Source organism: Poecilia reticulata, chromosome 18 (assembly GCF_904066995.2).
Source record: "Poecilia reticulata chromosome 18, P_reticulata-male-v2, whole genome shotgun sequence".
NCBI classification, from domain to species: domain Eukaryota; kingdom Metazoa; phylum Chordata; class Actinopteri; order Cyprinodontiformes; family Poeciliidae; genus Poecilia; species Poecilia reticulata.
Genome location: NC_088847.1, coordinates 6,835,713 through 6,861,621, shown reverse-complemented (window position 1 = coordinate 6,861,621; position 25,909 = coordinate 6,835,713). Strand labels below are relative to the sequence as shown.

The 25,909-nt window shown below is 40.0% G+C and overlaps 1 protein-coding gene and 2 long non-coding RNA genes across 3 annotated transcripts; 1 reads left to right on the top strand and 2 right to left on the bottom strand.

The window, feature by feature from the left end:
• The first annotated feature begins 107 nt into the window (after nt 1–107).
• On the top strand, nt 108–4,020 carry LOC103480291 (uncharacterized). The gene is made up of 3 exons (XR_536077.2): nt 108–192; nt 264–354; nt 3,892–4,020. It is a non-coding gene; the product is annotated as an uncharacterized LOC103480291 (long non-coding RNA).
• On the bottom strand, nt 3,008–11,415 carry LOC103480290 (Fc receptor-like protein 5). The gene is made up of 7 exons (XM_081599875.1): nt 10,471–11,415; nt 9,787–10,059; nt 6,071–6,313; nt 5,870–5,974; nt 4,931–4,999; nt 3,734–3,784; nt 3,008–3,643 (listed from the first exon to the last, which is right to left on the bottom strand). Exons 1-7 carry the CDS (start codon nt 10,820–10,822, stop codon nt 3,591–3,593), a joined length of 1,146 nt encoding a protein of 381 aa, XP_081456001.1. The 5' UTR covers nt 10,823–11,415; the 3' UTR covers nt 3,008–3,590.
• Nucleotides 11,416–12,060: 645 nt separating this feature from the next.
• LOC145548836 (uncharacterized) lies at nt 12,061–17,609 on the bottom strand. Its single transcript, XR_014084825.1, has 4 exons — nt 17,418–17,609; nt 13,855–13,890; nt 12,888–13,226; nt 12,061–12,502 (listed from the first exon to the last, which is right to left on the bottom strand). It is a non-coding gene; the product is annotated as an uncharacterized LOC145548836 (long non-coding RNA).
• Nucleotides 17,610–25,909: the final 8,300 nt, after the last annotated feature.

The window sequence follows — 25,909 nt, the reverse complement described above, 5'->3', positions numbered from 1 at the left end:
GACAAACTGTTTGCAACATTTCAATTATCTTATGAGTTGTTGTGAGATAGCTTATGAATATGAATAACAGTACATGTTACCATGGAAACATACTGCATTGTTTCTCAGTTATTTTCGGTCATGCCCCCCCTACAGATTATAATTTTTTTCCACAGTGAAGTCTGCCAGAGGGACTCGTTGGAGAGCAGACAGGTAACAGCACAGCCTTGGAGATGGAGGTAGTTGTCACCAGTCAGGAAGTTTGAACCAGAAAATCTTCACAGGGAACTTTGACGTCATGGAGAGGAATCCAGGAAGCAACAACTGGGCAACAACCAGAGCGCCACTGAGAGAACCTATCAGGAGACCACAAGGGTGAGTAACAGAACTCGGAAAAACTCAAGAGAGCTCAGACACTGAAAGGCACAAAGTACCTTGAAAGTACACACTGAGACAAAGATGGACTGGCTACAGCTCCTCTTGAACTCTGGCTGATGAGGTAACGATCTGCGGGCGAGTCAGCTCCACGCCTGGGAAACCATTCCAACAGAAGGTGATCTACTGGCTCCCTCTGGTGGATGACTGGATAAGGTGCAGAAAACCCAACCAGAAACCCCAGCTGTCAAACTTTTCACCATACTGCGCTAAAACAAGGAATACTGACGGTCTTGTAAGGTTATAGTTGTGGAGGACCAAAACTGACATAATAATAAATAAAAGAATAAATAATATCCATCCATCCATCTATTTTCTTCCGCTTATCCGGGGTTGGGTCGCGGGGGCAGCAGCTTCAGAAGGGAGGCCCAGACTTCCCTCTCCCCAGCCACTTCTTCCAGCTCCTCTGGGGGAATCCCAAGGCGTTCCCAGGCCAGCTGAGAGACATAATCCCTCCAGCGTGTCCTGGGTCTTCCCCGAGGCCTCCTCCCGGTGGGACGTGCCCGGAACACCTCACCAGGGAGGCGTCCAGGAGGCATCCTTACCAGATGCCCGAGCCACCTCAACTGGCTCCTCTCGACGTGGAGGAGCAGCGGCTCTACTCTGAGTCCCTCCCGGTTGACCGAGCTTCTCACCCATCTCTAAGGGAGAGCCCAGCCACCCTGCGGAGGAAACCCATTTCGGCCGCTTGTACCCGTGATCTCGCTCTTTCGGTCATGACCCAAAGCTCATGACCATAGATGAGGGTGGGAACGTAGATCGACCGGTAAATCGAGAGCTTCGCTTTTTGGCTCAGCTCTCTCTTCACCACGACGGACCTGTACAGCGCCCGCTTCACGGCAGACGCTGCCCCAATCCGCCTGTCAATCTCCCGCTCCCCTCCTCCCTCATTCGTGAACAAGATCCCCAGATACTTAAACTCCTCCACTTGAGTCAGGACGACCCCCCTGACCCGGAGAAGGCACTCTACCCTTTTCCGGCTCAAGACCATGGCCTCGGATTTGGAGGCACTGAGCCTCATCCCGGCCGCTTCACTCTCGGCTGCGATCCGCTCCAGGTAGAGCTGCAGATCACGTTCCGATGAAGCCAACAGAACCACATCATCCGCAAAAAGCAGAGATGCGATCCAAAGGCCACCAAAACGGATCCCCTCAACACCTCAGCTGCACCTAGAAATTCTGTCCATAAAAGTAATGAACAGAACCGGTGACAAAGGGCAGCCTTGGTGGAGTCCAACTCTCACCGTAAACGAGCCTGACTTACTGTCGGCAATGCGGACCGGACTCTGACACCGGTCATACAGGGACCTGACAGCCTGTATCAAAGGGCCCGGTACCCCATACTCCCGGAGTACCCCCCCACAGGGCCTCCCGAGGGACAAGGTCGAACGCCTTCTCCAAGACCACAAAACACATGTAGACTGGTTGGGCGAACTCCCATGCAGCCTCCAGGACCCTGCTGAGGGTGTAGAGCTGGTCCAGTGTTCCACGAACAGGACGAAAACCACACTGCTCTTCCTGAATCCGAGGTTCGACTGTCCGACGGACCCTCCTCTCCAGGACCCCTGAATAGACCTTACCAGGGAGGCTTAAGAGTGTGACCCCCCTGTAATTGGAGCACACCCTCCGGTCCCCCTTTTTAAACAGGGGGACCACTACCCCAGTCTGCCAATCCATGGGAACTGCCCCCGATGTCCATGCGATATTGCAGAGTCGTGTGAGCCAACACAACCCTGCAACATCCAGAGCCTTAAGAAACTCCGGGCGGATCTCATCCACCCTTGGGGCCCTGCCACCGAGGAGCTTTTTGACCACCTCGGCGACCTCGTCCCCAGAGATTGGAGAGCCCAACCCAGAGTCCCCAGGCTTAGCTTCCTCAACAGAAGGCATGTTGGTGGGATTGAGGAGGTCTTCGAAATATTCTGCCCACCGGCCCACAACGTCCCGAGTTGAGGTCAGCAGCACACCATCCCCACTATAAACAGTGTTGGTGCTGCACTGCTTCCCCCTCCTGAGACGCCGGATGGTGGACCAGAATCGCCTCGAAGCCGTACGGAAGTCTGTCTCCATGGCCTCTCCAAACTCCTCCCACGCCCGAGTTTTTGCCTCAGCGACAACCCGAGCCGCATGCCGTTTCGCCTGCCGGTACCCATCAGCTGCTTCTGGAGTCCCACAGGCCCAAAATGGCCCGATAATAAATATATATATATGTATATATCGGGCCAAAAAGGCCCGATAATGGGCAAAGCGGCATGCGGCTCGGGTTGTCGCTGAGGCAAAAACTCGGGCGTGGGAGGAGTTTGGAGAGGCCATGGAGACAGACTTCCGTACAGCTTCGAGGCGTTTCTGGTCCACCATCCGGCGTCTCAGGAGGGGGAAGCAGTGCAGCACCAACACTGTTTATAGTGGGGATGGTGTGCTGCTGAACACTGTTGCCACCTAGTGACCGGAGGCTTGTTTATCAGTTAAGCATGAATAAAAAGAAAGTCCTGCTAACCATCAAATAAAAAGACGCTAAAAGTAAAAAAGACAGTATTTAGTCAAAATATCTTTATTTGATTCTTGTATTTTTACATTCTAGAAGGTATATCGGATCATTTTTCGAACTGGTCATGAATTATCAACAATAACAAAGTGAGCAATTAACATGAACAACAGCCATTCTTCAAAATTATAGCTTCTAAGATGAAAAAACAAACATTTTTAAAAATATTTTGATAAAGCATTTATATGCAGAATTTTTCTTGCTGTTATCTAAAAATGTGTAAATAAAATCTTTTTACATTTGATCTAAATCTAATCTTCTCTGAAGCAGGTTATTAGATGATCAGGGAATTTCTATGACGACAGAGGAGGTTAAAGAACAGACGTCTTTCTAACTCAAATAAACATGACAAACTATAAGGTGTTGTATTTTCTATTGAAATGAGTTGAAACAAAACATCAATAAAATAATATTTTTTACTGAATAATAAGAGGTGGTTCAATAAGCACCTCTCTATAACAATACATTAGTACAGGTATTTAGGTTTAAAAAGACTGAGTGAAAAACCAAAGAGAACACTTTAAAGAGAACATAATTTGAACACAATTATATAAAAACCCTGTCTGACTTTTACATACTGTTCATACTGATCACTTCCAGATTTTGTTGATTCATTCCTCTTGGCAAAATCTTCAGTCTGAATCTGATTTGGCGGTGACATTAGCATAAACCGCATAACCTGAAACTATAAATTTGTCTTTCAGTTTATTGCAGTTTGAAGTCGCTGTATAATTGCAAATCTTAACAGCAGTAATAATTCATCTTTATACTGTACCATTTACGTAGTTTCCAGGCTCTCTGATTGTTTCGTAGATACCAAGGTCTCCTACAAGTCAGTGATAAACACAGAAAAGTTTAAAAAAAAGTCTCATCTCGTCAGTGATGCTGATGGAAAGCTAACATTAGAACCGTTATCCACATTTTTAAATGAAGCCCTAGGCGGAAATTCAACCTGTAAGACTCTTCCGGCATCACTTATCACCACGCCTTCACCCCAGCCAATCAGGGCGCACCACCTCTCTACCTCGATCCAATCACCTGGCAAGAGCCCCTTCAAAAGGTGAAGCAACCACAGATCCACCCGCTTCAGCTGTGCTACAACCCACCTCCTCCCCGTTTCCACCACCAGCCTCCCAGACGCCTCCAGGTCCCCTCAAGACTCCTCTCTCCAAGCTCCGCTCCACCACCAGTGACTGGGCCCGGGGGAAGACCTACCTGAGCTTCGTTCGAGCCGATCATTCAAGCTCGCTTCGATTCTCAGCACGCACGTCTTCCACCGGTGTTCGAGCGCCAAATTCTCGGTCCAATAAAATTGTCTAATTGCTGTTTCTCTTTCTGTGTGAGTCTCTACAGATTGAAATATCCTTTACACTTTTGACTTAAATTCATTTTATCCAAACTGTTTTAAATAGATGGCTGTTATTAAAATAACACGTTATAACTATTTGTATCATGAATCTGATTAACTGAGGGGAAACTTTATTACTGCTGTAAAAACCAACCAATGTGTTGATTGTAGCCAGACCAACTAAGACTGTTCTGGCTACAATCAACACGTTGAACCACAGTGCAGCAGGGTCTTTTAAGTTATATTGAAATTACCAGTTGCATAGGACTGAAAAATACCAACTTCAAGTATACTTACAGTATATCATTTTAAATAGGTTGAAAGCCAAACAATTATCTTTATTGTGTTTTTCTGTGGCTAAGTTAAACTATATAAGGCTAGACAGACATTTAAAGATAGCATTCAGGCATCATATTATTCTCTTGTCCATAAAGACGATCTCAATAGTTAAATAACATATTTTATTTTATTAAATACATGATTTTTTTGTTATATCATTAAGCAAAATTAAAGTCAAAGCAGAGAGATTTTTTTTTTTGAGAATCAGACGTTATGGATAAAAAACATGAATATAATGTATATTAAATATGTGTGGAAGCATAGAGAGCAAAGTGGTACACTGACCATGCAGGAGAAAGGAGTACACTGGCTGCTGCTGTTCATCCTGGTAGACAGACTCCACTCTTCCTGGACCTTTTCACAAAAGAGACATTTTTATTTTACGTAAAATCCTTCTGAAATAAATATAAAAACTCCGTTAAACATGGAGCTTTAGCGTCGATGGATGGGTTTAAATGTTGGGTTTGTAAATGAAAATACTGATCCAATGTCTGAATTGCTTAAGAGTATAAACTATTTTATGTCAATTGACATAAAATGGTGGATAAAATAAAACAGTCAGAAATAACTATTAACAGAAAAAAACTACATTAGATCCTAAACATGTTGCTGAAACACCTTTCTCAAACCCTTCAGTTCTTCTCTCTGACCTGTAGGTGGCAGTAATGACCCTGAAGGTCATTTGTCACATCAGTGTAAAACATGCTGCTGCATATTCATTACAAAAGTTCACAAAGATTGTCAGTTTTCCATTAATGTACAAAAAAAGATAACATTTGTTGATCAATTATTTTGTTGTGAATTACGCTATTGAACGTTTTTACATAAAATTTATTTATTTCTCATAATTCCAGTTTGCGCTGGTTTAAGGTTAATGAAAATGCAGCTTTTGACTCTAAAGCTAACTTTAGCTACAACAGGTTTATTTTAGCTCTGAACCTGCTTCAGGTTTAGAGCTAAAATAAGTGAATATACCTGATTAAACGCACTTACTTCACTTATTTGTTCATTCATTGATTCAGTTGTCAAACTAAATATACTTCTTTTGAAAGATGTTATTACAACTAAATATTGCTATTTGATAAAAAAAATGCATACAATTCAATAATTATTTGTAATCACTTCTCTTGCTTTTTGCCGTTTCAGTTTATGACTCCATGATGAAGTTCTGCGTTTGAAAAATGAAAAAGTAAAACATACAAAATCACAACTTCAGGGCCTCACATTTGGTCTGTCTGAACCGACACAGCAGCAACAGGAAAATTAAGAGAACGACTCCAATCACTGATCCAACGACCAGCAGCACAGGAAATGAAGAGCTTCTAGCAGCTGAAAATGATCAGAGAATAATTCCACACAAAAGCAAGATCACTTTCATACAAATTATTTCTCATTAGATTATTACAATATCATATCTTTGCTCACCTTTAACTGCCATCCAGCTCTGAGGTGAAACTTTTCCTGAATGTTCACACTTGTAGAAACCTTCATCTGACTGAGACACTGCAGAGATCTTCAGCTCTCCTCTGCTGTCATTTTGGATCAGTTTGTCATTATGATAGAAAATCACATCAGAAAGTTTGTTTTCTCCTCTCAGTCTGCAGCTCAGAGTAACAGAAGCTCCTTCAGTCACAGGATGGACGGGGCTCACCAGGAGAAGATCTTCATCTGGAAACCAGTCAGAGAAAATTAAGCTTAAGTCTAGGGCTGAAACGATTCCTCAAATGATTAGAATACCTGGATTATTATAATTCCTTTTTTATTAGGGCACTGTGTTTCGGCCGGGACATTATTTGCATTGCGCAGCGATCTCACTTCCGCGTATGAGTTGTTGACGAAAGCTAAGTATTAGTAGCATGACGTCCAATTTTCAAGGTCAGCCTAAGATGATTTTATTGATCGATGATCATGCCCGGGTTTTCATCAATTTTGGGGGACCAATAGACATCCTTAAAATTACTGGAGCGATGCCTGGAGTATGGCAGCCTTTCTCCTCCGAGAGCTGCTGGTTCAGAGTGAACGGTGGGAAGAGCGCTGCAGGAGTATTTATACAGGTGAGCAGATAGACTGAACACGGCGGGCGGCTGAGTAGTTGATCCTTATAGTGTAAGTGTAGCTTTACGGACGAACCGCACAATAAATTTCATATCATCCTGGAACAAATGGGTGGCGAAGTGCATCGTGACATTACGTAGCCGATAGATGTTTCTGTGTGTGACGAACAAACATGTCAAATCCTGTCGCTAACATAAACACAAAAGCTATAAATGGTTGGGCAAAGTGAGAGTTCATCTATTAAATTAACTGTAGATGAATACATAAACTAAAACTGATGTTGATATCCAATAATAACACTGGCGTTACGCTAGATTTACCAATAGTTTTTTTTTCAATTCATTTTATCCGATCACTCGATTAATCATAAGAATAATCGATAGATTACTCGATTACTACAATATTCATTTATAACAGCCCTACTTCACCTCTCCTTGGGCTGCCACCTTATCATGGTGGAGGGGTTTGAGTGTCCCAATGATCCTAGGAGCTATGCTGTCTGGGGCTTTATGCCCCTGGTAGGGTCACCCAAGGCAGACAGGTCCTAGGTGAGGAACCAGACAAAGCGCAGCCCAAAGACCCCTTATGATGGACACAAACTTTGGACTTGGTTTTCCCTCGCCCGGACGCGGATCACCAGGGCCCCACTCTGGAGCCAGGCCTGGAGGTGGGGCACGATGGCGAGCGCCTGGTGGCCAGGCTATTACCCACGAAGCCCGGCCGGGCTCAGCCCAAAGAGGAGACGTGGGTCCCCCTTCCGATGGGCTCACCACCTGTCGGAGGGGCCAAAGGGGTCGGGTGCATTGTGCTATGTGCGGCAGCCGAGGGAGGGGACCCTGGCGGTCTGATCCTCGGCTGCAGAAGCTGGCTCTTGGGACGTGGAACGTTACCTCTCTGGTGGGGAAGAAACCGGAGCCAGTGTGCGAGGCTGAGAGGTTCAGGCTAGAAATAGTCGGCCTCACCTCGACACATGGTTCTGGTTCTGGAACCAGTCTCCTTGAGAGGGGCTGGACGTACTTCCACTCTGGAGTTGCCCACGGTGAGAGACGCCGGGCTGGAGTGGGCATACTTGTTGCCCCCCATCTGGGCGCCTGTACATTGGGGTTCACCCCGGTGAACGAGAGGGTAGCCTCCCTCTGCCTACGGGTAGGGGGACAGGTTCTGACTGTTGTTTGTGCTTACGGGCCAAACAGCAGTTCAGATTACCCACCCTTCTTGGAGTCCTTAGAGGGGGTACTGGAGAGTGCCCCTCCTGGGGACTCCCTTGTTCTACTGGGGGACTACAATGCTCACGTGGGCAATGACAGTGAGACCTGGAGAGGCATGGTTGGGAAGAACGGCCCCCCCGATCTGAACTCGAGTGGTGTTCTGTTGTTGGACTTCTGTGCCCGTTACGGATTGTCCATCACGAACACCATGTTCAGGCATAAGGGCTTCCATATGTGCACTTGGCACCAGGACGCCCTAGGCCGCAGTTCGATGATTGACTTTGTCATCGTCTCATCGGATTTGCGGCCGTATGTCTTGGACACTCGGGTGAAGAGAGGTGCGGAGCTGTCCACTACTACCTGGTGGTGAGTTGCCTCCGGTGGTGGGGGAGGAAGCCGGTCAGGCCTGGCAGGCCCAAACGTGTAGTGAGGGTCTGTTGGGAACGTCTTGTGGATTCCCCTGTGAGACGGAGTTTCAACTCTCATCTCCGGCAGAACTTCGTCTTGAGTCGGAAAAGGGTAGAGTGCCTTCTCCGAGTCAGCGGGGTCGTCCTGCCTCAAGTGGAGGAGTTCCGGGCATGTCCCACTGGGAGGAGGCCTTGGGGAAGACCCAGGACACGCTGGAGGGACTATGTCTCTCGGCTGGCCTGGGAACGCCTTGGGATTCCCCCAGAGGAGCTGGAAGAAGTGGCTGGGGAGAGGGAAGTCTGGGCCTCCCTTCTGAAGCTGCTGCCCCCACGACCCGACCCCGGATAAGCGGAAGAAAATGGATGGATGGATGGATGGATGGATGGATGGATGGATGGATGGATGGATGGATGGATGGATGGATGGATGGATGGATGGATGGATGGATGGATGGATGGATGGATGGATGGATGGACGGACCTACTTCAGTCAGAAATCAGCTGCTGGATCCAATTATTATGAAGGACAAGCTGTTTTTTTCTTGACATTTGAAATATAAGCACAATCTTTTTACAATGTTCAATAAACCAAATGGTACAATTTGTTATTAGATGGTGTTCATGGAGTGGCCCAGTCAAAGGGCCAGTCCATGAATTTTGCTTTATTTGTTTATAGAATGCTTTAGTTAATTTTGTATTTATTTGTTCTTTTGTTAGGTCAGGCCTCCCTCGTGGTAGATTTGGGTTACTCCACCCCTATTTAAGCAGCCTTTGTTCGTTTGTTTGTCAGGTCAGTTTTTGTTGTGTTCAGTTAGAGTTCAGTTGACCTCAGTTAATTTGGATCCACATTTTTTATTTATCCTTTGATTTATTCTTGCTTTAAATATTTATGCTTTGTTAATGATTTTTTTGAAGAATTAAACTGGAAACCTTTTTCTACTTTGAACATCTTTTGTCCTTATTTGAGTTTGGTCCCTCACAAGCAGTAACACACAAATCAATCAATTAATTAAAAAAATATTTATGGAATTTTTTTTAGATTATGTCTCTCACAGTGGACATGCATCTAAGATGAAGATGTCAGACCCCTCCATGAGTTCTGAGTGGGAGAACTTGCAAAGTGACGGGGTGTTCAAATACTCATTTTCCTAGAAAGATAGATAACATGTATAAACGTGACATTGCACGCACTCATACGGCTGTGATGTTTTCAACTTGTACGAAAAAATTGCAACTAAAATAAGCTTTGAAAAGAGAAGACTCAAATTCTTAAAATTAAAACACAGGTGCTATTATTTTTAATTGAAAACATTAAAGGCCATTAAAGGCCATTAAATGTTATCAAACTTACCGTTATGCAATTCCTCAACATGAAGCAAAATACAAAGCAAAAGCTGCAAAAAATGAACGTTCATAAAATAGCCTAAGCCGTCAAACTCAGGAGGTCAAACCAACATGTAAATTAACCTACTGTTTATAGTGATGTTGACTGCATTGCTGAACTCTCCTGATCCAGACTCACACCAGTACACTGCTCTGTGGTACTGGGGACTGATGAAGGTACATGAGGATCCAGTCATTTTCCCCCAGTTGGAGCAGTGTGATAAATCTGGTCTGTAGTTTGATAGTGTAAATCTCACTCTCCAGTCAGCAGAGCTTCCTTCACAGTTCAGTTTAATTTCATCAATAGTAAAAAGTTTCTCTCTGTCAGGACTCAAAGTTAGAGACGCTGCTGGATGAGAATCTGAAATACAAGAAGAAAAAAAAGAATCCAAACAGATCAAGAGAAAGACAACTGACAGTAAAATCTGTTTTTGTGTTTTACAGAATTTTTTTCCTTTTTGAGTTTACCTTGTAGATTTCAACAGATGAAATGTACTGTATGTGTAATCATGAGTTTAATAAATAAAGCATATTCATTAGATGGGTAAGTGTGTCTTTAAACAAGCAATTCTGTTATCTTCTCTATTTCAGCACACTGTCCCTGTCACTGTTTAATTTTTATTCATTAAACTTATTTTTCTCAAACAATGTTTTTTTTTTTTTTTTTGCTTTTCATTACTTTAAACAGAAATGAAACTGCATTTTCAGTCAAAATGAGAATTTGTTTAAATGACAGTCAAACGTACAGATTATTACATTTAATCACACTGACCTGCAGACCAGATGAACTTTGGTACACTATAATCAGTCAAATACTGTGGGTTTTTCCATGCAGCTCTACATGAAAATCCTGCCGTGTGTTTCTGTCCATGAATGATGAAGTAGTTCTCTACAGTCCCATTGATGCTACCAGGCAGTGGATCATATCTGTATTTGTACTTTGATAAATCAGGAACAGCTTTATACCAGTAGAACCTCCATCCTGCAGATGAAGGTTTAACCTCACAGCTCAGAGTCACTGAGGTTCCAGGACTCAGCCATGATGGAGACACAGTGAGGACTGACTCTGGTGCTGTTGGAAAAATATTTGAAGATATGCTTTTGTTTTGGTTTTTTTCTTCCATATATACAGTGAGGAAAATAAGTATTTGAACATCAGCCCATCAGCAAAAATTCTTGCCCTCAGAGGTGGCCTTTAAGAAGTCCACCTCCACTCCATTTATTATTCTAAATTTAAAGCACCTGTTTGAGGCCGTTGGCTGCATAAAGGCTCCTGTCCTCTCCACACAGTCAGTAAGAATCCAACTACTAACATGACTAAGACCAAAGAGCTGCCAAAGACACCAGAGACAAAATGGCAGACCTCCACAAGACTGGAAAGATCTACGGGGCAACTTCCAAGCAGTTTGGTGAAAAAAGATAAACTGTTGGAGCAATTATTAAAAAATGGAAGAAGCTCAACATGACTGTTGGTCTCCGTCAGACTGGGGCAGCATGCAAGACCTCACCTGGCGGCGTATCAGTGATCCTAAGAAAGGGATGGAGGTTGTTACCCAAAATCTCACAATACATGGCCCCGGTCATCCTCCGTGACGACTTGGTGTATTTACCCACAGTAACCTTGTTAACAGTGGTGCCATCTCTCTTCAGGTCATTGACCAGCTTCTCCTGTGCAGTTCTGGACTGATTCCTAAACCTCAGTGAGAGCACTGAAGAAGGGTCGTGACTGGGTCTTCACCCCGAAGCACATAGCCAGGATTAACCAAGGATTGGCTCCATAAGAAGCATAGCAAGGTTCTGGTGTGGCCTAGTCAGTCTCCAGACCTAGACCTGATAGAAAATCTTTGGAGGAGCTCAAACTCCGTGTTCCTCAGCGACAGATCAGAAACGTGGCTGATTAAAAGATGATCTCTGTGAAGGAATGGGCCAAAATCGCTACTGCAGTGCAAAACCAATGAAAAACTGACCTCTGTAATTGCACACAAAGGCTGCTGGACCAAATACTAACATTGATTTATTTTCATAGGTGTTCATTTGCAGCAGTAACACACAAATCAATTAATTAAAAAAATCATTGTGATTTCTGGATTTTTTTTAGATTATGTCCCTCACAGTGGACATGCATCTAAGATGAAGATGTCAGACCCCTCCATGAGTTCTGAGTGGGAGAACTTGCAAAGTGACGGGGTGTTCAAATACTCATTTTCCTAGAAAGATAGATAACATGTATAATATAAACGTGACATTGCACGCACTCATACGGCTGTGATGTTTTCAACTTGTACGAAAAAATTGCAATTAAAATAAGCTTTGAAAAGAGAAGACTCAAATTCTTAAAATTAAAACACAGGTGCTATTATTTTTAATTGAAAACATTAAAGGCCACTAAATGTTATCAAACTTATCGTTATGCAATTCCTCAACATGAAGCAAAATACAAAGCAAAAGCTGTAAAACATCATGAACGTTCATAAAATAGCCTAAGCCGTCAAACTCAGGAGGTCAAACCAACATGTAAATTAACCTACTGTTTATAGTGATGTTGACTGCATTGCTGAACTCTCCTGATCCAGACTCACACCAGTACACTGCTCTGTGGTACTGGGGACTGATGAAGGTACATGAGGATCCAGTCATTTTCCCCCAGTTGGAGCAGTGTGATAAATCTGGTCTGTAGTTTGATAGTGTAAATCTCCTCACTCTCCAGTCAGCAGAGCTTCCTTCACAGTTCAGTTTAATTTCATCAATAGTAAAAAGTTTCTCTCTGTCAGGACTCATAGTGAGAGACGCTGCTGGATGAGAATCTAAAATATGAGAAAAAAAAAAGAGACCAAACAGATTAAGAGAAAGACAACTGACAGTAAAATCTGTTTTTGTGTTTTACAGGATTTTTTCCTTTTTGAGTTTACATTGTAGATTTCAACAGATGAAATGTACTGTATAATTAATCATGACAGAAATAAGTAAAGCATGTTCATTAGATGGAAAAATATATCTTTTAACAATTGTTATCTTCTCTATTTCTCCACCCTCTCCTGTCCCTGTTTAATTCATGAAACTTAGTTTTCACAATCACAAAGTTTTTTTTTTCTTCTTCATTGCTTTTAACATAAACTACATTTTCAGTCAAAATGAGAATTTTTTAATTGACAATCAAATGTACAGATTATTACATTTAATCACACTGACCTGCAGACCAGATGAACTTTGGTACACTATAATCAGTCAAATCCTCTGGGTTTCCTCTTCCAGCTCTACATGAATATCCTGCTGTTTGTTTCTGTCCATGAATGATGAAGTAGTTCTCTACAGTCCCATTGATGGTACCAGGCAGTGGATCATATCTGTATTTGTTCTTTGATAGATCAGGAACAGCTTTGTACCAGTAGAACCTCCATCCTGCAGATGAAGATTTAACCTCACAGCTCAGAGTCACTGAGACTCCAGGATTCAGCCATGATGGAGACACAGTGAGGACTGACTTTGGAGCCGTTGACTGCATATTGCCATCTCCAGATTGCCTATGAACTGTACAAATTGACAGAATGTAATGAAACACACAAAAGTGTTGTGTGCCTGTGTGTACATTCATCAGCACCTGAAGAAACAGCTAAACTCTCTTCTGTAACTTTTAGTGATATTTTTCCAGGACACAAAGAACCTCTGCTCTCTTCACTCCTGTTTTATGTAGGAAACTGGAATAAATTAGAAAAGACCTTGTAAGGATACCGGATAAAATTGGTTAAAGACTTTGATAATCCACAGAGATCTTAAAATACCAGTCTAACAGCAGTAGCAGCATCATGTTTTTCCTGTTTTACTGCAGGAGGGACTGGTGCACTTCAGAAATGAGATTCCATCACGACGGAAGAATAAGTGTAAATATTGGTTATTTTAATTTCTCACTTTCTTCCCAATCGACAATAACCCAGACGGTCATTTATAAAGGGAATTATAGCTCAGACTTCCCTTGAATGTTTTCAAGGGTTCGTCACAGAAATCTGATCTCGGTTCCATTGTGTTCAGATGAAAAGGTGGAAGAACAGCACCACCTACAATCCTGACTCAGTTACACCAGGTGAGTCAGGAGGAATTGGCCAAAATACCAGCCAAGATTTCCAGCTCGAGTAAAGAAAAAAGAAGAATGTTCTTTTACCTGGAGGGTTTCCACAGCAGAGGAGAAAACTGAGAACTAAAGCACAGATTAAAATGTTGTTAGATGTGAAACAAAGTCACGGTAAAGAAACATCTGCAATACATTCTACAGAAGTATGCAAATGCAATACTTCTGCATAATGTATTGCATTTTCCTTTGCAGAAGTGTTTCATAATACCTTATGAAACATCTTTCATAAGGTATTTCAACCTTACGAAAGGCATTTCATAAGGTTTCAGATCCAGCAGTGTGGGTGGAAACGGAGCATTTAAGAAATCTGATTGTGCCACAGAGATGAAGATCTGCTGGTCTTTGAATGTTCAGTGATTTATCTGGAGTCAGTGGATGAATAAAACTGACCTAGAGTAATCAGTTCCTGTAAGTTAAACACACACACGCACACACACGCACACACACACACACAAACACCAACCATGTTAGTTTACTACATTACAGGTTTGGCTTTCCTCTCTGACTTAACATCCTGGTTGACCTCTATACACAGCAAATTCAAAAGTGTTAGATTTCCATTGTTGGTGTTGGATGTTAAAAATACAGTGTTAATTCAACACTTGTTTAGTCTAATTCAACAACATGAGTGTTAGTTTCGCCCTGCGACAGACTGGCGACCTGTCCAGGGTGACCCCGCCTCTCGCCCAGAACGTTAGCTGGAGATAGGCACCAGCAACCCTCCTGACCCCACTAAGGGACAAGGATGTAAAGAAAATGAATGGATGGATGGATGGATGGATGGATGGATGGTGTGTTAGTTTCCCTAAAGAGTAGGTGTTATTCCAGAGTGTTAAATAAAAGAAACTCTGTCTGGTGTTGATTTCTAAATGAACACTAGTACCAATTCCGTCTGGTGTTAATTAGAGATCATCACCAGACAGCTCCTCCCACAATTGCAACGCATTTGTGACGTCACGCGTTTGGGGAGGCAGCAGTATGGCGTCTTGTCTGGAGCTTATTATAAGAAGGTAAGTTCCATATTAAAATGATCATGTTTTTGACTATTTTTTTATGGATGCATTAATTTTCTGTTTGTGCAAGAGTATCAATTCATATACATAGTTCGCTTAACGTACGTTTATTTGTTTGGATATTACGGTATACAACTGTTTATTATTTTTGTTAGCAGCTAAAGCTAGCCAAGCAGGCAGCACGAGGTGTCGGGTGGTTAACCGAAACATTAAAACTGTCAGAAAAATCTGAAGGCCATTTGAGTTAACATTACGCAGCTGGAGGGTCGTTTTCTTTAAGTTTTTGGCTGTAGACTGCAAAATGGGGGCTTGGCTGTGCTGGACCGGTGGCTTGATCTATGCCACAGGTGTCAAGCTCCAGTCCGGGAGGGTCACTGTCCTGCAACATTTAGATGTGCCGCTGCTGCACCCCACCTGAATACAATAATTAGGTGATTAGCAGGACTCTGGAGAACATATCTACACAATGAGGAGGCAATTAAGCCATTTGACTCCGATGTTTTTGTACCTGTGGCATATCTAAAATCTGCCAAAATGTTTTTTTCTTCATTAGTACGTCATGTTGGAGACTGAAGCCTGTTATGACTTCAACACGTTTTTTCTGACAGGTTGGCACGACTTTTAATGCTGTTCAGAATGTTTCTGTAAGCTGACTAATTTCTATAATACCTCATGATTATGTGACACTTAATGTCTGAGTTGTGTTCATGGTAATTATTTCTGACTTTGTCATGCTTTATGCTTTATCTTGCAAGTGGTGAAATGCTCTCCAGGCTAAAGGGGGGCAGAGTATTTTGGATGAATATGATGGTGACACACACAGGTGGGTCTGATTAGTTTTGCTCGCATTTCTTTTTAAAATATTTATTATCCTAATGTGTCTGCTATTTTTCTTGTTTTCCTTCCTGGCTGATAAAAACAGGCATGTCAAGCAGTGGACCATGTTGTCAGATATGTGCAGGTATGTTCTAATGATCCTATTTCTTTATAAAGGCACTCTCTCATTGGCTTCGTTTGCTATTTGAATGTAACTGTGCTATATATTATTGATAATTTTTTATTATTTGTCGTCTTAGCATTTTGCCAAAGATGGGAGCCAGTGTTGAAGACTTCCTCACTGGTGTGGAACCATGATGGCCCTTCCTCCTGCACGTTGATGAAAATAAGAGGAGCACAACTTCACCATCAGTGATCACAAGATCATCCATGGAAGCTTTCAATGATCTTTCAAAGCAGACTTCACCTTCAGTGCAAAGTCCCATTAATGTGTGACCTTTGTTGTATATTGCTGCCAGTGCTGTTTGATGTTTTTATTTTGAAATAAAAGTAGATTTTATACCGCAACTTATGTTGGTATTTTTGTAGATTCAAGTGGCTTTTAATGTCTTTTAAAATGAATTTGGGGATTATTGACTGGAATTTTCTGGAAAAAAAGGTTTTATTGGCTCTAGTGCCCTTTATTTGATGGTGAATTGACAGAAAAGTGGGTAATGAGAGAAGGGGAAGACATGCAGTAAAAGCCGGAGAGCGAACCTGCGACAGCCACATTGAGAACTAGGGCCTCCATATGTGGGTTGTGCTTAACCCCTGCGCCACCACAGCACACCCTACCAGTAGTTTTTTAAAACTCAGATTTTTATGTTCTATATTTAACCCACTTCTGGGTTAAATTAACACATTCATAGTGTTACCTATTGACACTATACTATGTTAGGCAAATGAACACTGTGTTAAATTTCAACTACTGAGAGTGTTGATTCAACTCTTTCACAAATAACACTTTCAAAAGTGTCATTTTAACACAATGAAGAATGGACCAATTTAGACACATCCCAATCTACTGTGTATGACCTTTGTGACTTAAGAGCTTCATACTGTTTATTTACATAAATGGGGACGTTCACAAAGTTCTGCAATGCTCCCTGTCCATGTCCTTAATAAATTATAAAGGTATCTAATAAGGTACCTTTATAATTTATGTTGCAAGAGGTGAGGAAGCAGAAACTAATTTGGGAGACAAAGTCTCAGAGCTACAAGCTATAGATGAACATTCAGATTATAGCTCCTCTGACGAAGATGTCAAAAATATCGTCAGTTTGTTCTCATTTCCTCACGTTAACTTGCAACCAAGATGGCATTGGAATCAGACTCATTAAAAATATCAATTCAAATGGTAAGCATTTTATATCTGATTGAAGATGAGCATATTTGTTCATTTTAGATGGGTTTTTTAAAAATTATTTTTCAAATTAAATGGTGTAAAAACAAAAATCCTTCTTCCTCAGAGAGAAGGAACAAGTCCTCAGAAACACTGATTATTATACAGATAATGGTAAAGCTTTCTATACATATGAAATGTGCTGAAAGTCTAAATTTCTGTACGGACACTTATCATGAAGGAATTTATAATCAGGGCCAAACTGTGAAAGTAGTAAATATATGTTTAAAACAATCTGCAGCAAACTAAGCAATCAACCAACATTCAGCGTTTCTCTTCTCTGTTGACCACAACCATTAATGTCCAAACATCTAAAGATGATTTTACCGACACAATTCAAACAGAAAATGTAATGTACTTACACAATACTCCCAGCACACAGAGCAATGTGTGGTCCATGTTTAAGTCCAGAAACAAAATGTTTCTGCTCCTGTGAGCTCCAGAAATTCAGATATTTGTCACAAGAGAAAAGCTGAAACTAGCAGAATGAGTGAAAAATAGTTGAACGTTGTCTTCAGAGAACATTCATCATTGTGGTTCCTTCTTTTGAGGAAACTATTAATGTTTCAAACATTTCCCGTTTTGGCCATTAATTTCCTTTTTTTGCCACCACAAACACGAGCTACTTGTTCAGCCACCTGCTCACAGACTGCATGTTTTTATTAAAGGTTGTTAAAAAAATATTTCGTGCAATAAGAAAAGTATTTGCAAAACTGTCTTATATGAGAAATGAAGCTTTACTGTGGTTATTTAAATTAGGCAAACACTGGTTAATTTGTAACAATGTGGTTAATTAAAAGGAGACAATACAGATTGGTTAGCAAGCACAAGTAAAGATGTTACCTTTTGCTTGTGTTCAAAGTCTCCATATTTTCAGTTGTCAGATAATGAAATTATTTTGAAGAGTAAACATGTAGCTAAACTATAAATCAACCTGGTGACTGTAGTAAACTTCACCATTTAATATTCCCATTTTAATTTTAATTCAAAACAATGCTGTTTTGAGAACTTTTGATGTGTTTATATTGGGGATTCTTTCCATAATTGCATTGCTAGACACACATTTTCAACTGGAAAGAGAAATGGAGTCTAGACAAAAGCTCAATCTGGAAGATTCTAGTCGCACCTGCCTCATCAATCAGCGCCTCCCTCCCTGCAACCTGGACCTATCAGCGCCGGTCCAAGCCTCGTTCCAGCCAATCATCGTTTGGGCTCCAGTTCAAAAGGACCTTCACCCATGGCCTAATCTGCTCACCAGCAGCTGGCCTACATCTACCAGCCTCTCGCCATCATACGCTTCGGCGTCCCCCGCTGGCCTTCATCTAACAGCACCTCAAATTTTAACGCCCCAGTCACCAGCAGCTGGCTTACATCTACCAGCCTCTCGCCATCATACGCTTTGGCGTATTTTTATGTTCATTTTGCCATTAAACTCTTTTAATCGCTTTCTTTCTCTGTCTAAGTCTCTCCAGATTGAACATGTTTTCTGAAAAAACAGTTCTATCAACGCATGTAGTCATGTTTTGTGGCAAGAGTCTTACCTGCTTCTACTAAAAGTGACTCTTGTTGTTTCCTGTGTACAAACACTGAGGATCAATAGAACCTGACTCGTAGTGGATCTTTGAGAACGCTGATGAAATTCACACCTTTTTTTCTGTCCCATCTCAGTTCCCCATCTAAAACGAAGAGACAAAGTTATCTATAGCGAAGAGAGACGATTGTAATCAGACGTCGGTAATTAGGCAGAAACTGTATACACTTTTGTAACCCATGTCAATAGGGTATACGCCACGGACTTCCGTTTTAGCACTTCCGCAATTTTTTTGCCACATATAATGGTTCCGATGCACAGGCAACAGTATGTTAACAGTGGCTCCTCAGTAGCTGCAGGACTATTAATGATGCCTATATAATTATTCAGACGTCCTGAAACGCTCCAACAACAAAGGATTTAAGTTGGATGTGTCAAAACATCACAATAACTTCGAAGGTAAGCTAATAAATCGTTTGTATTCATCATAATGCCTCATATGTCTGACGTAGCTAACGGTGACAAACTTACAAAGGTGCTATGTAAACGTTAATCTGTGCAGTGTGCAATCTATATATCTATGCTGTATAGATAGATATAGATATACATCTATATAAACATAAAGATCTGTCTATATTGTGCCCAAGCTATCAGTGGAAGCTAAAGTTAGCTTCCGAATGTAGCATCTAATTTGGAAAATAGCTATTACGCTTAATTTTTCACTATCTTGAGCTTTTTTAATGAGTTGTACTTTAAAAACTACAACACATTTAGACATTTAAAACCTAACTAGATTATTCTGTACTAACAGCAGAATAAATAAAACATTTATGAAACCTTCTAATTGATTTGTGAAATTTGTAAAATGTCAATAATAGATTCCAGAACGCATTAGATCTGAATTATTAAATTGGCATTATTTGTTATTTTAACTTTACGTTTTCTTTCTCTTTTTTTAATCTTTATTATAGTTGGAGTTGCACTAATATTGCAAACAACTTTTCTCCTATTAACTTTTTTGGTTTTCTTTATATATAGAAAGTATTTTTATCAGTTTCTCTTTTTCCGTTTTATATACAGTGTTTGCTTATACAGTAATTTTTTTATTTTATTTTTACCTTAATGCTTACCTGGTCAGTTGAGGTGGAAATGTCAGAACCACATGGACTGAGCTGGTTACAGCAGATCAATCTGAATCTTTATTTCTCATTAAAACGACTTCTTGTAATTTTAAGACATTGTTATAAAATTGCATCTTTATTCTGCTGTAACGACATTCTTGCATTTAAAATTTCTTGTATCCTGACCTTAATGCTCCCTCATACAACTCACAGAACAGATGATTGAAATAAAGGCACTTTTTGAAAATATTTTCTGTGATTTTATTATAGAAATTGAGAACGGGAGGAATCGATTAAAATCCAATCTGGTATGAAAATAAAATGTTGTAAGTCATATCATCCAGCCTTATTCAGTATATTAAATTATATGACTAACTACATATTACTTAATATTCACATTTCTTTGCTGGTATAACCTAAATGTGTTGCATTTTAACATCTCACTTGAATTCCTGATCTACATGCAAATACTTGATATAACATAAACACCAAGAAATGGGGAAAAAAAGGTTTGTGAAATGTAGAGTATTACAAATGAGATTCAATTTTATTGTAGGTACAAACAGGATAGCAAAATGAACAGTGAATATATAATATACTTCCTAGCAGCTGATCAGACATCGGACTTGTTTGTCTTTACTGGTGATGAAAATTCGTCACTGGAGGAGAGGAAGACCTGCTCAGCCCCGTCCAGGATGACTGCAGTGTCAGGGTAGCCAACAAAGTCTGCAGGTAGATTTTTGCATATCTGGTGCTCCGGCTTCCAGATCATAGTTTAACCAAGTACAGTAAAAAAAAAAGTTGGTCCACGTTGTGATGATCCGGCAGACCGTGGAGTGATGGACGCTGTCAGTTGGTCCAGGGGCTTGGATCCAATGGAAAGGTAATCGGCACAAAGGTTCAATCAAGGCTCAGAAACGCATCGCGAGGTGTTGTGATGCAAACCTGAAAAATTAAAAACAAAAAAAAAAAACTAACAATCGTCCATATTTAGCTGCACAACGTAATCAAAACTACTAAATCCTCAGCTCTTTTTGAGAGTTTTGCTTGAAAATAAATTGACAATATCTCAGGAAATTAAATGTTTAAGTGAAATAGTTCTGGTATATCACAAAGAAACTGCAAAAATGTTTCAGAGGTGTAACAACACTAAAGTTAATGAGTAAGAGTGAACTGAAATATTTACTACTTAGAAAATGCATGTTAGAAACTGTGCAGCTGAAATTAAACTACTAGCAGGCAAAGCACAGTGTTCGCCTAATATCTGTACCAACAATAATACAAAAAATGATGCATATAAGAGGCATTAGTTTATAAAAGTTGAGGCAAACCTAAATTTACTATTTTAAAAACAAAAAGCAGCGGGAGGATGTAACTTCATAACCTCATTTCTAAGCAGAATCTCAGAGAAAAAAAAAGAGAAATTACGTTGTGTAACGTAAGAACAGATTATAGCAGCCAACTGGAAAAATTCACTCTAACGTGGATAATAATTATGAAACAGCAAAGGTAAATGTCATTTTCGGGATTCGGGAAATACGTGATTTGCACCATTTGTTCTGTGGGTTTTTTGTAAAGCGAAGGTTTTGGACCTTAATCTGACTGACAACTTGTGTGGTTTGGATCGGGCTGAAGCAATGCTGCTCTCGGCTGTTCTTAAATAACCGTGCTCGGTATCGGAGGGGCTCGTCGCTCCGACTGCAAATATAAAATGTATTTTATACAATTGTCATATAAACAAAAACTAAGGAGTTGCCTAAAAAATAATTTCATACTCCGTATAACACAAACGCATCAACACACGTATTGCCTTACCTTGTGCCGAATCGCTGCCTCTGTTCTCAGCCTGTTCCCATAGCAGTGAATTTCCTCCGGCATTATTTTCCTCCAACAAATTATTCCAGTGAACGAAGCGCGTACAGCTCCCTTTTAACCTCCGTCTTCCCATTTCTGACGCTGGATCTTCAATATCCTCAACCTTTGAAATAGCAGGCAGCTACAAACCGGGTGTTGGCTCTAGTGGCTAAGTTTTGGCTACAGTCCGCTGTCGCCTTGATATCAGCAGGAAAATGAAAAAACTAAGCACTGGATGGTACTGGCTAATTACTGGACACGACGGCACACCACAAAACTCGATTGTTGTACCAGTAGCTCACAGATATTTTAAGTTTTGCATCTTTCTCATGGTACAGATCTTGCAGCTTTGGCTGAAAACAATAGGAGCAAGCAGGACCCGGAACCAATCTATGTGGCATAAATTCAAACGGAAATACGTCACCACCTCTCGTGGCATATACCCCATTTAACAAATATGAATTATAGCCTGTAATACACAACATTGCCATTAGGTGGCAGTAAATGGTTTCAAAGTAGTCTAAAGCTACAGTGATATGCGCAGAATATGGGCTAGAATAACCAGAAGAAGAAACGGGGAAAAAACGTTTTGTGGTCATTTTATTGACAAAACTCAGTTTTATTTTCAATATTTTTCAAGAATTAGTTTTCATCGATGGTTGATTTTTGATTCCTGTGTACCCGGACCCGGAAGAACTTTGTTTTTGATATTGCATTTCTTTGTTTTCTTGCTGCAAATCTCCGGTGAGTTCTGTGCTATAATTAGCTTCGTTAGCTATCGATTAGCCACAAGCTAATATTTTGCTGTTATGTATTAAAAGTTATATTGTAATTTCATTTTATAGTTAAAAAAACAATCTGAGATATTTGTTTATGGGTAAGAATGTATGTTCTCTACATTATGTTTTGTATGTGAATTAGCAATGCTTACGGCTAACTCATAAAGGCTATTCTGCTAATATTGCGCCTTTTTTATTTGAAATACTGATGCTGATGAAGTATCTAGTGACAGTGAGTTATTTATTCCACTGTATGGAATTTAAGAATGCTGGAAAAAGATATGTCAATTCAGTGAATATTAAGTTGTGATGTTTTGTTGAGCTAAAAGACAAAATTGGTTATCGCAGTTGGAAATGATTTTATCTACATGAAGTGAAAAGATAAACTTTAACTGAAGTGACTTAGAATGGTGTATCACACTATAGTAAAGTATATTTCTGCTATATGCAGGTTGTTTTTTTGTTGTTGTTGTTGAGAGACATTGCGTGAAGAACGGCGAGCCAGGATCCAAAAGAGCAGATGTCAAAGAAGAACTTTCTTCTGTTCCACTTGATCGGTGGGATTACACATATTAACACTACCCGGGTAGCTACCATATAACATTCAGATCTGAAAACTGAACTGAACTGAAAACAAATCAAAGGTAAAGAAACTTTTGGATTTGACTGACTTGACTTAGGACTACTAAAAAGAAAACACTGACTGTTTTGTTCCGTTTCATTATTGTCAAAATGTGTGATAAATATGTGTTTTGTTCAACACATTGTTTCCCTTGCTCCTCCTGAGTTGAACCTAGTTCTGATGTGTGTTTTAATTGTAAAGATTCATAGTCACTGATTCATTTGTCACAGGTGACTTACCAGATAAGTACACAATCTGACACTTTAATAAGAATCAACTTGATCAAATAAACCTTGGATCCAGGTTGTTTTAGATTTGCCACAAAGTGGCAACATTTTTTCTTTTTCAGTTCAGTAAATCTATTATTTAAAATTTAATAAAAATCTCCAATGATTATTACTACTTGTAATATATAATAATAAAATTGATCGTTTTAAAAATAATTGTTTTTAAAAAATTCATTTATATGTATTTAAAAACAAAAATTTGTACTCGCATTTTATGGCCTGTTATAACCACCAAAAATGATCAAATGAAAGGTTATATTATTTTTGTTAGCTTAATATGCATCAGTTTTTTCTGATAGCTATCAGTATTCATTTCCCTCATCTTTTTTTAATTTATATTAAAATGATGGAATTCAAAAAAAGAACACATTAAAAACAGACATATAGTGTTCATGTTATAAGGGCTCTCAGTATCAAGCCTCCAAACATTAATAATCTTCATAAGTATCTATTTTAAGAATAACCTATTTCATTCTCTGCTACTGTACGTTGCCATGGCTACCCTTAGTTCTGAATGGCATTTTTTTTTACATGGCAAAAAATAGTTGTTACTGAAATGATATTAAGACCAAAGGTGTTTTATTTTATCAACAGTTTATCACACATCACTAAAAGTTTCTGAGGTGGCCCGGCGTGTCAGAATGTTGTCAGGTCATCATGTTGACTTTATCATAAGATTCCCTTTGCCTCACTTTGAAGAAGATTCATATCGTCTCTGCTTACAGAAACTGCTGCAAAGCTTTTATCCTAAAGTAGTTGCTCATCAAACTAAATCTGAAAATGTTTGATTTTGGAAAGATTTCAGGATTCGTGTTCTCACGCAAAACTCTTAGGAAGAGATTTTGTAACAAAGTTGGCAAACTTTTTAACAGAGTTTGCAAGCTTCTGCATACAGCCGGCACTATAAGGGAGGAGAATGAAACTATGGCTAAGGAAGTCCAAAAAATCGCCATGAGGATAAAAAACACAAAAGATCTTGAAGATGATTGTAAGTACCTGGAGAAACAGATAAAGACTGATCGATCAATAAATCAAAAGTTAAAACGGCAAGTTAGTGATCTTAAAATGAAACTGGAGTCTCAAGAAGTCTTGGAGCAAAAATGCATCACAAGACGGGAAGAACTTCAGCAACTGGAGGAAAGCAACGAGAAGCTGCTAGAAGAAGTCGTTGCTTTGAATTTGAAATTAAAGGATTCGGTTGTATTGAAAGAAACCTACAGGATGTTGGAAGGCAAGAAGAAAATTCTGACCCAGCAAAACAACTTTTTGCTGAAGCATGTTGAGAAAGTCCAACAAAAAGTTTTTCAACAAGAGCACACAGAAAGGACTCTGCCAGACAACAGAAGTGAGGAAAGTTTGTCTTCACATAAACAAAATGGCAAAAACTCCAAGGCTACTGTCAAGGACAAACTTCGGAGTATGACCTTCCTTTTTTGTTCAGCAACGACTGACGAGGAAGATTGTCTCTCAACTGAGATGACGCAATATTTCAAAGAAGAGTGAGACCTGGCATGAACTGATGCCTCTTGCCCCTTAGAGCAGTTCGAACAAAATGACGAGATGGGGCTGCAAAACACACAACCTGGTGCTTTTCACCAAGGGTTCAAATTCCAACACTTAGTTTCTGCATGGAGTTTCCACAATATTCCTATGCAGATGTGGGTTCTCTCCAAGTGCTTTGGCTTCTCCCACCATCAAAATAGCTGGTTAGTTTCGGTTAATTGGCCCCGTTGTGTTACGTTGTGTTATGATTTGCGGTTGTTGAGCTTCATGCCCAAAAGCAGAGATTTGAGGCAGCAACTGAGTTTTGAGGATTTAATGAGGATCTTCAGAGAGTCCAGGCAGCAGGTGAGCAATGAAGCTAAAACTCAGCACACAGGATCTCTTCAACATAATTAGTGGTTTCTTAGTTACTCCACTGTCCATCAGTTGAAATGAAATGCAAACTGGACTGCAATCATTTTTTGTTGTTGTATCATCAGCTCATGACAAAAAGTATCTCAGATATCAATTAATATAAATAATTCAATAAGTGCTTTCTTTGTGCAAGTTAAGTTTTGCAGGACAAAATTATAAATTATCTGATGGGCTTTTCAAAAATAATCAAATATCTTCTCATCAGCAAAGTGAGCTGGAGTCACCTCACAAAACCACAGGAAGAAGTTTTTGTTTGGGACGGCAAAAACAATTCTAATAAATAAATAAATAAATACACACACAAATAAATAAATAAAACCACTTTGGTAACACTTTATTTGAAGGGGGTGAATAAGACTGTCATAAACATGACATAACTCCTGTCATGAACATGAATAAGCCTTCATGAATATTTATGACTGTTGTCATAAAGCTTCATTCGGTAAATTACGACATTTTTAATACAAAGTTGACATTATTCAAAATGTCTTTGCTATGACAACTTGACATTAACCAATAAATCATTACTGTTTAAACTTTACCTTTAATAACATAAAGTTACCTAATTTTTAAAGTGTAATCAGTAATACTTGTATAACAAATTTATATCAGTAATGATTTATTGGTTAATGTCAAGTTGTCATAACAAAGACATTTTGAATAATGTCAACTTTGTATTAAAAGTGTCATAATTTACCGAATGACGCTTTAGGACAACAGTTATAAATATTCATGAAGGCGTA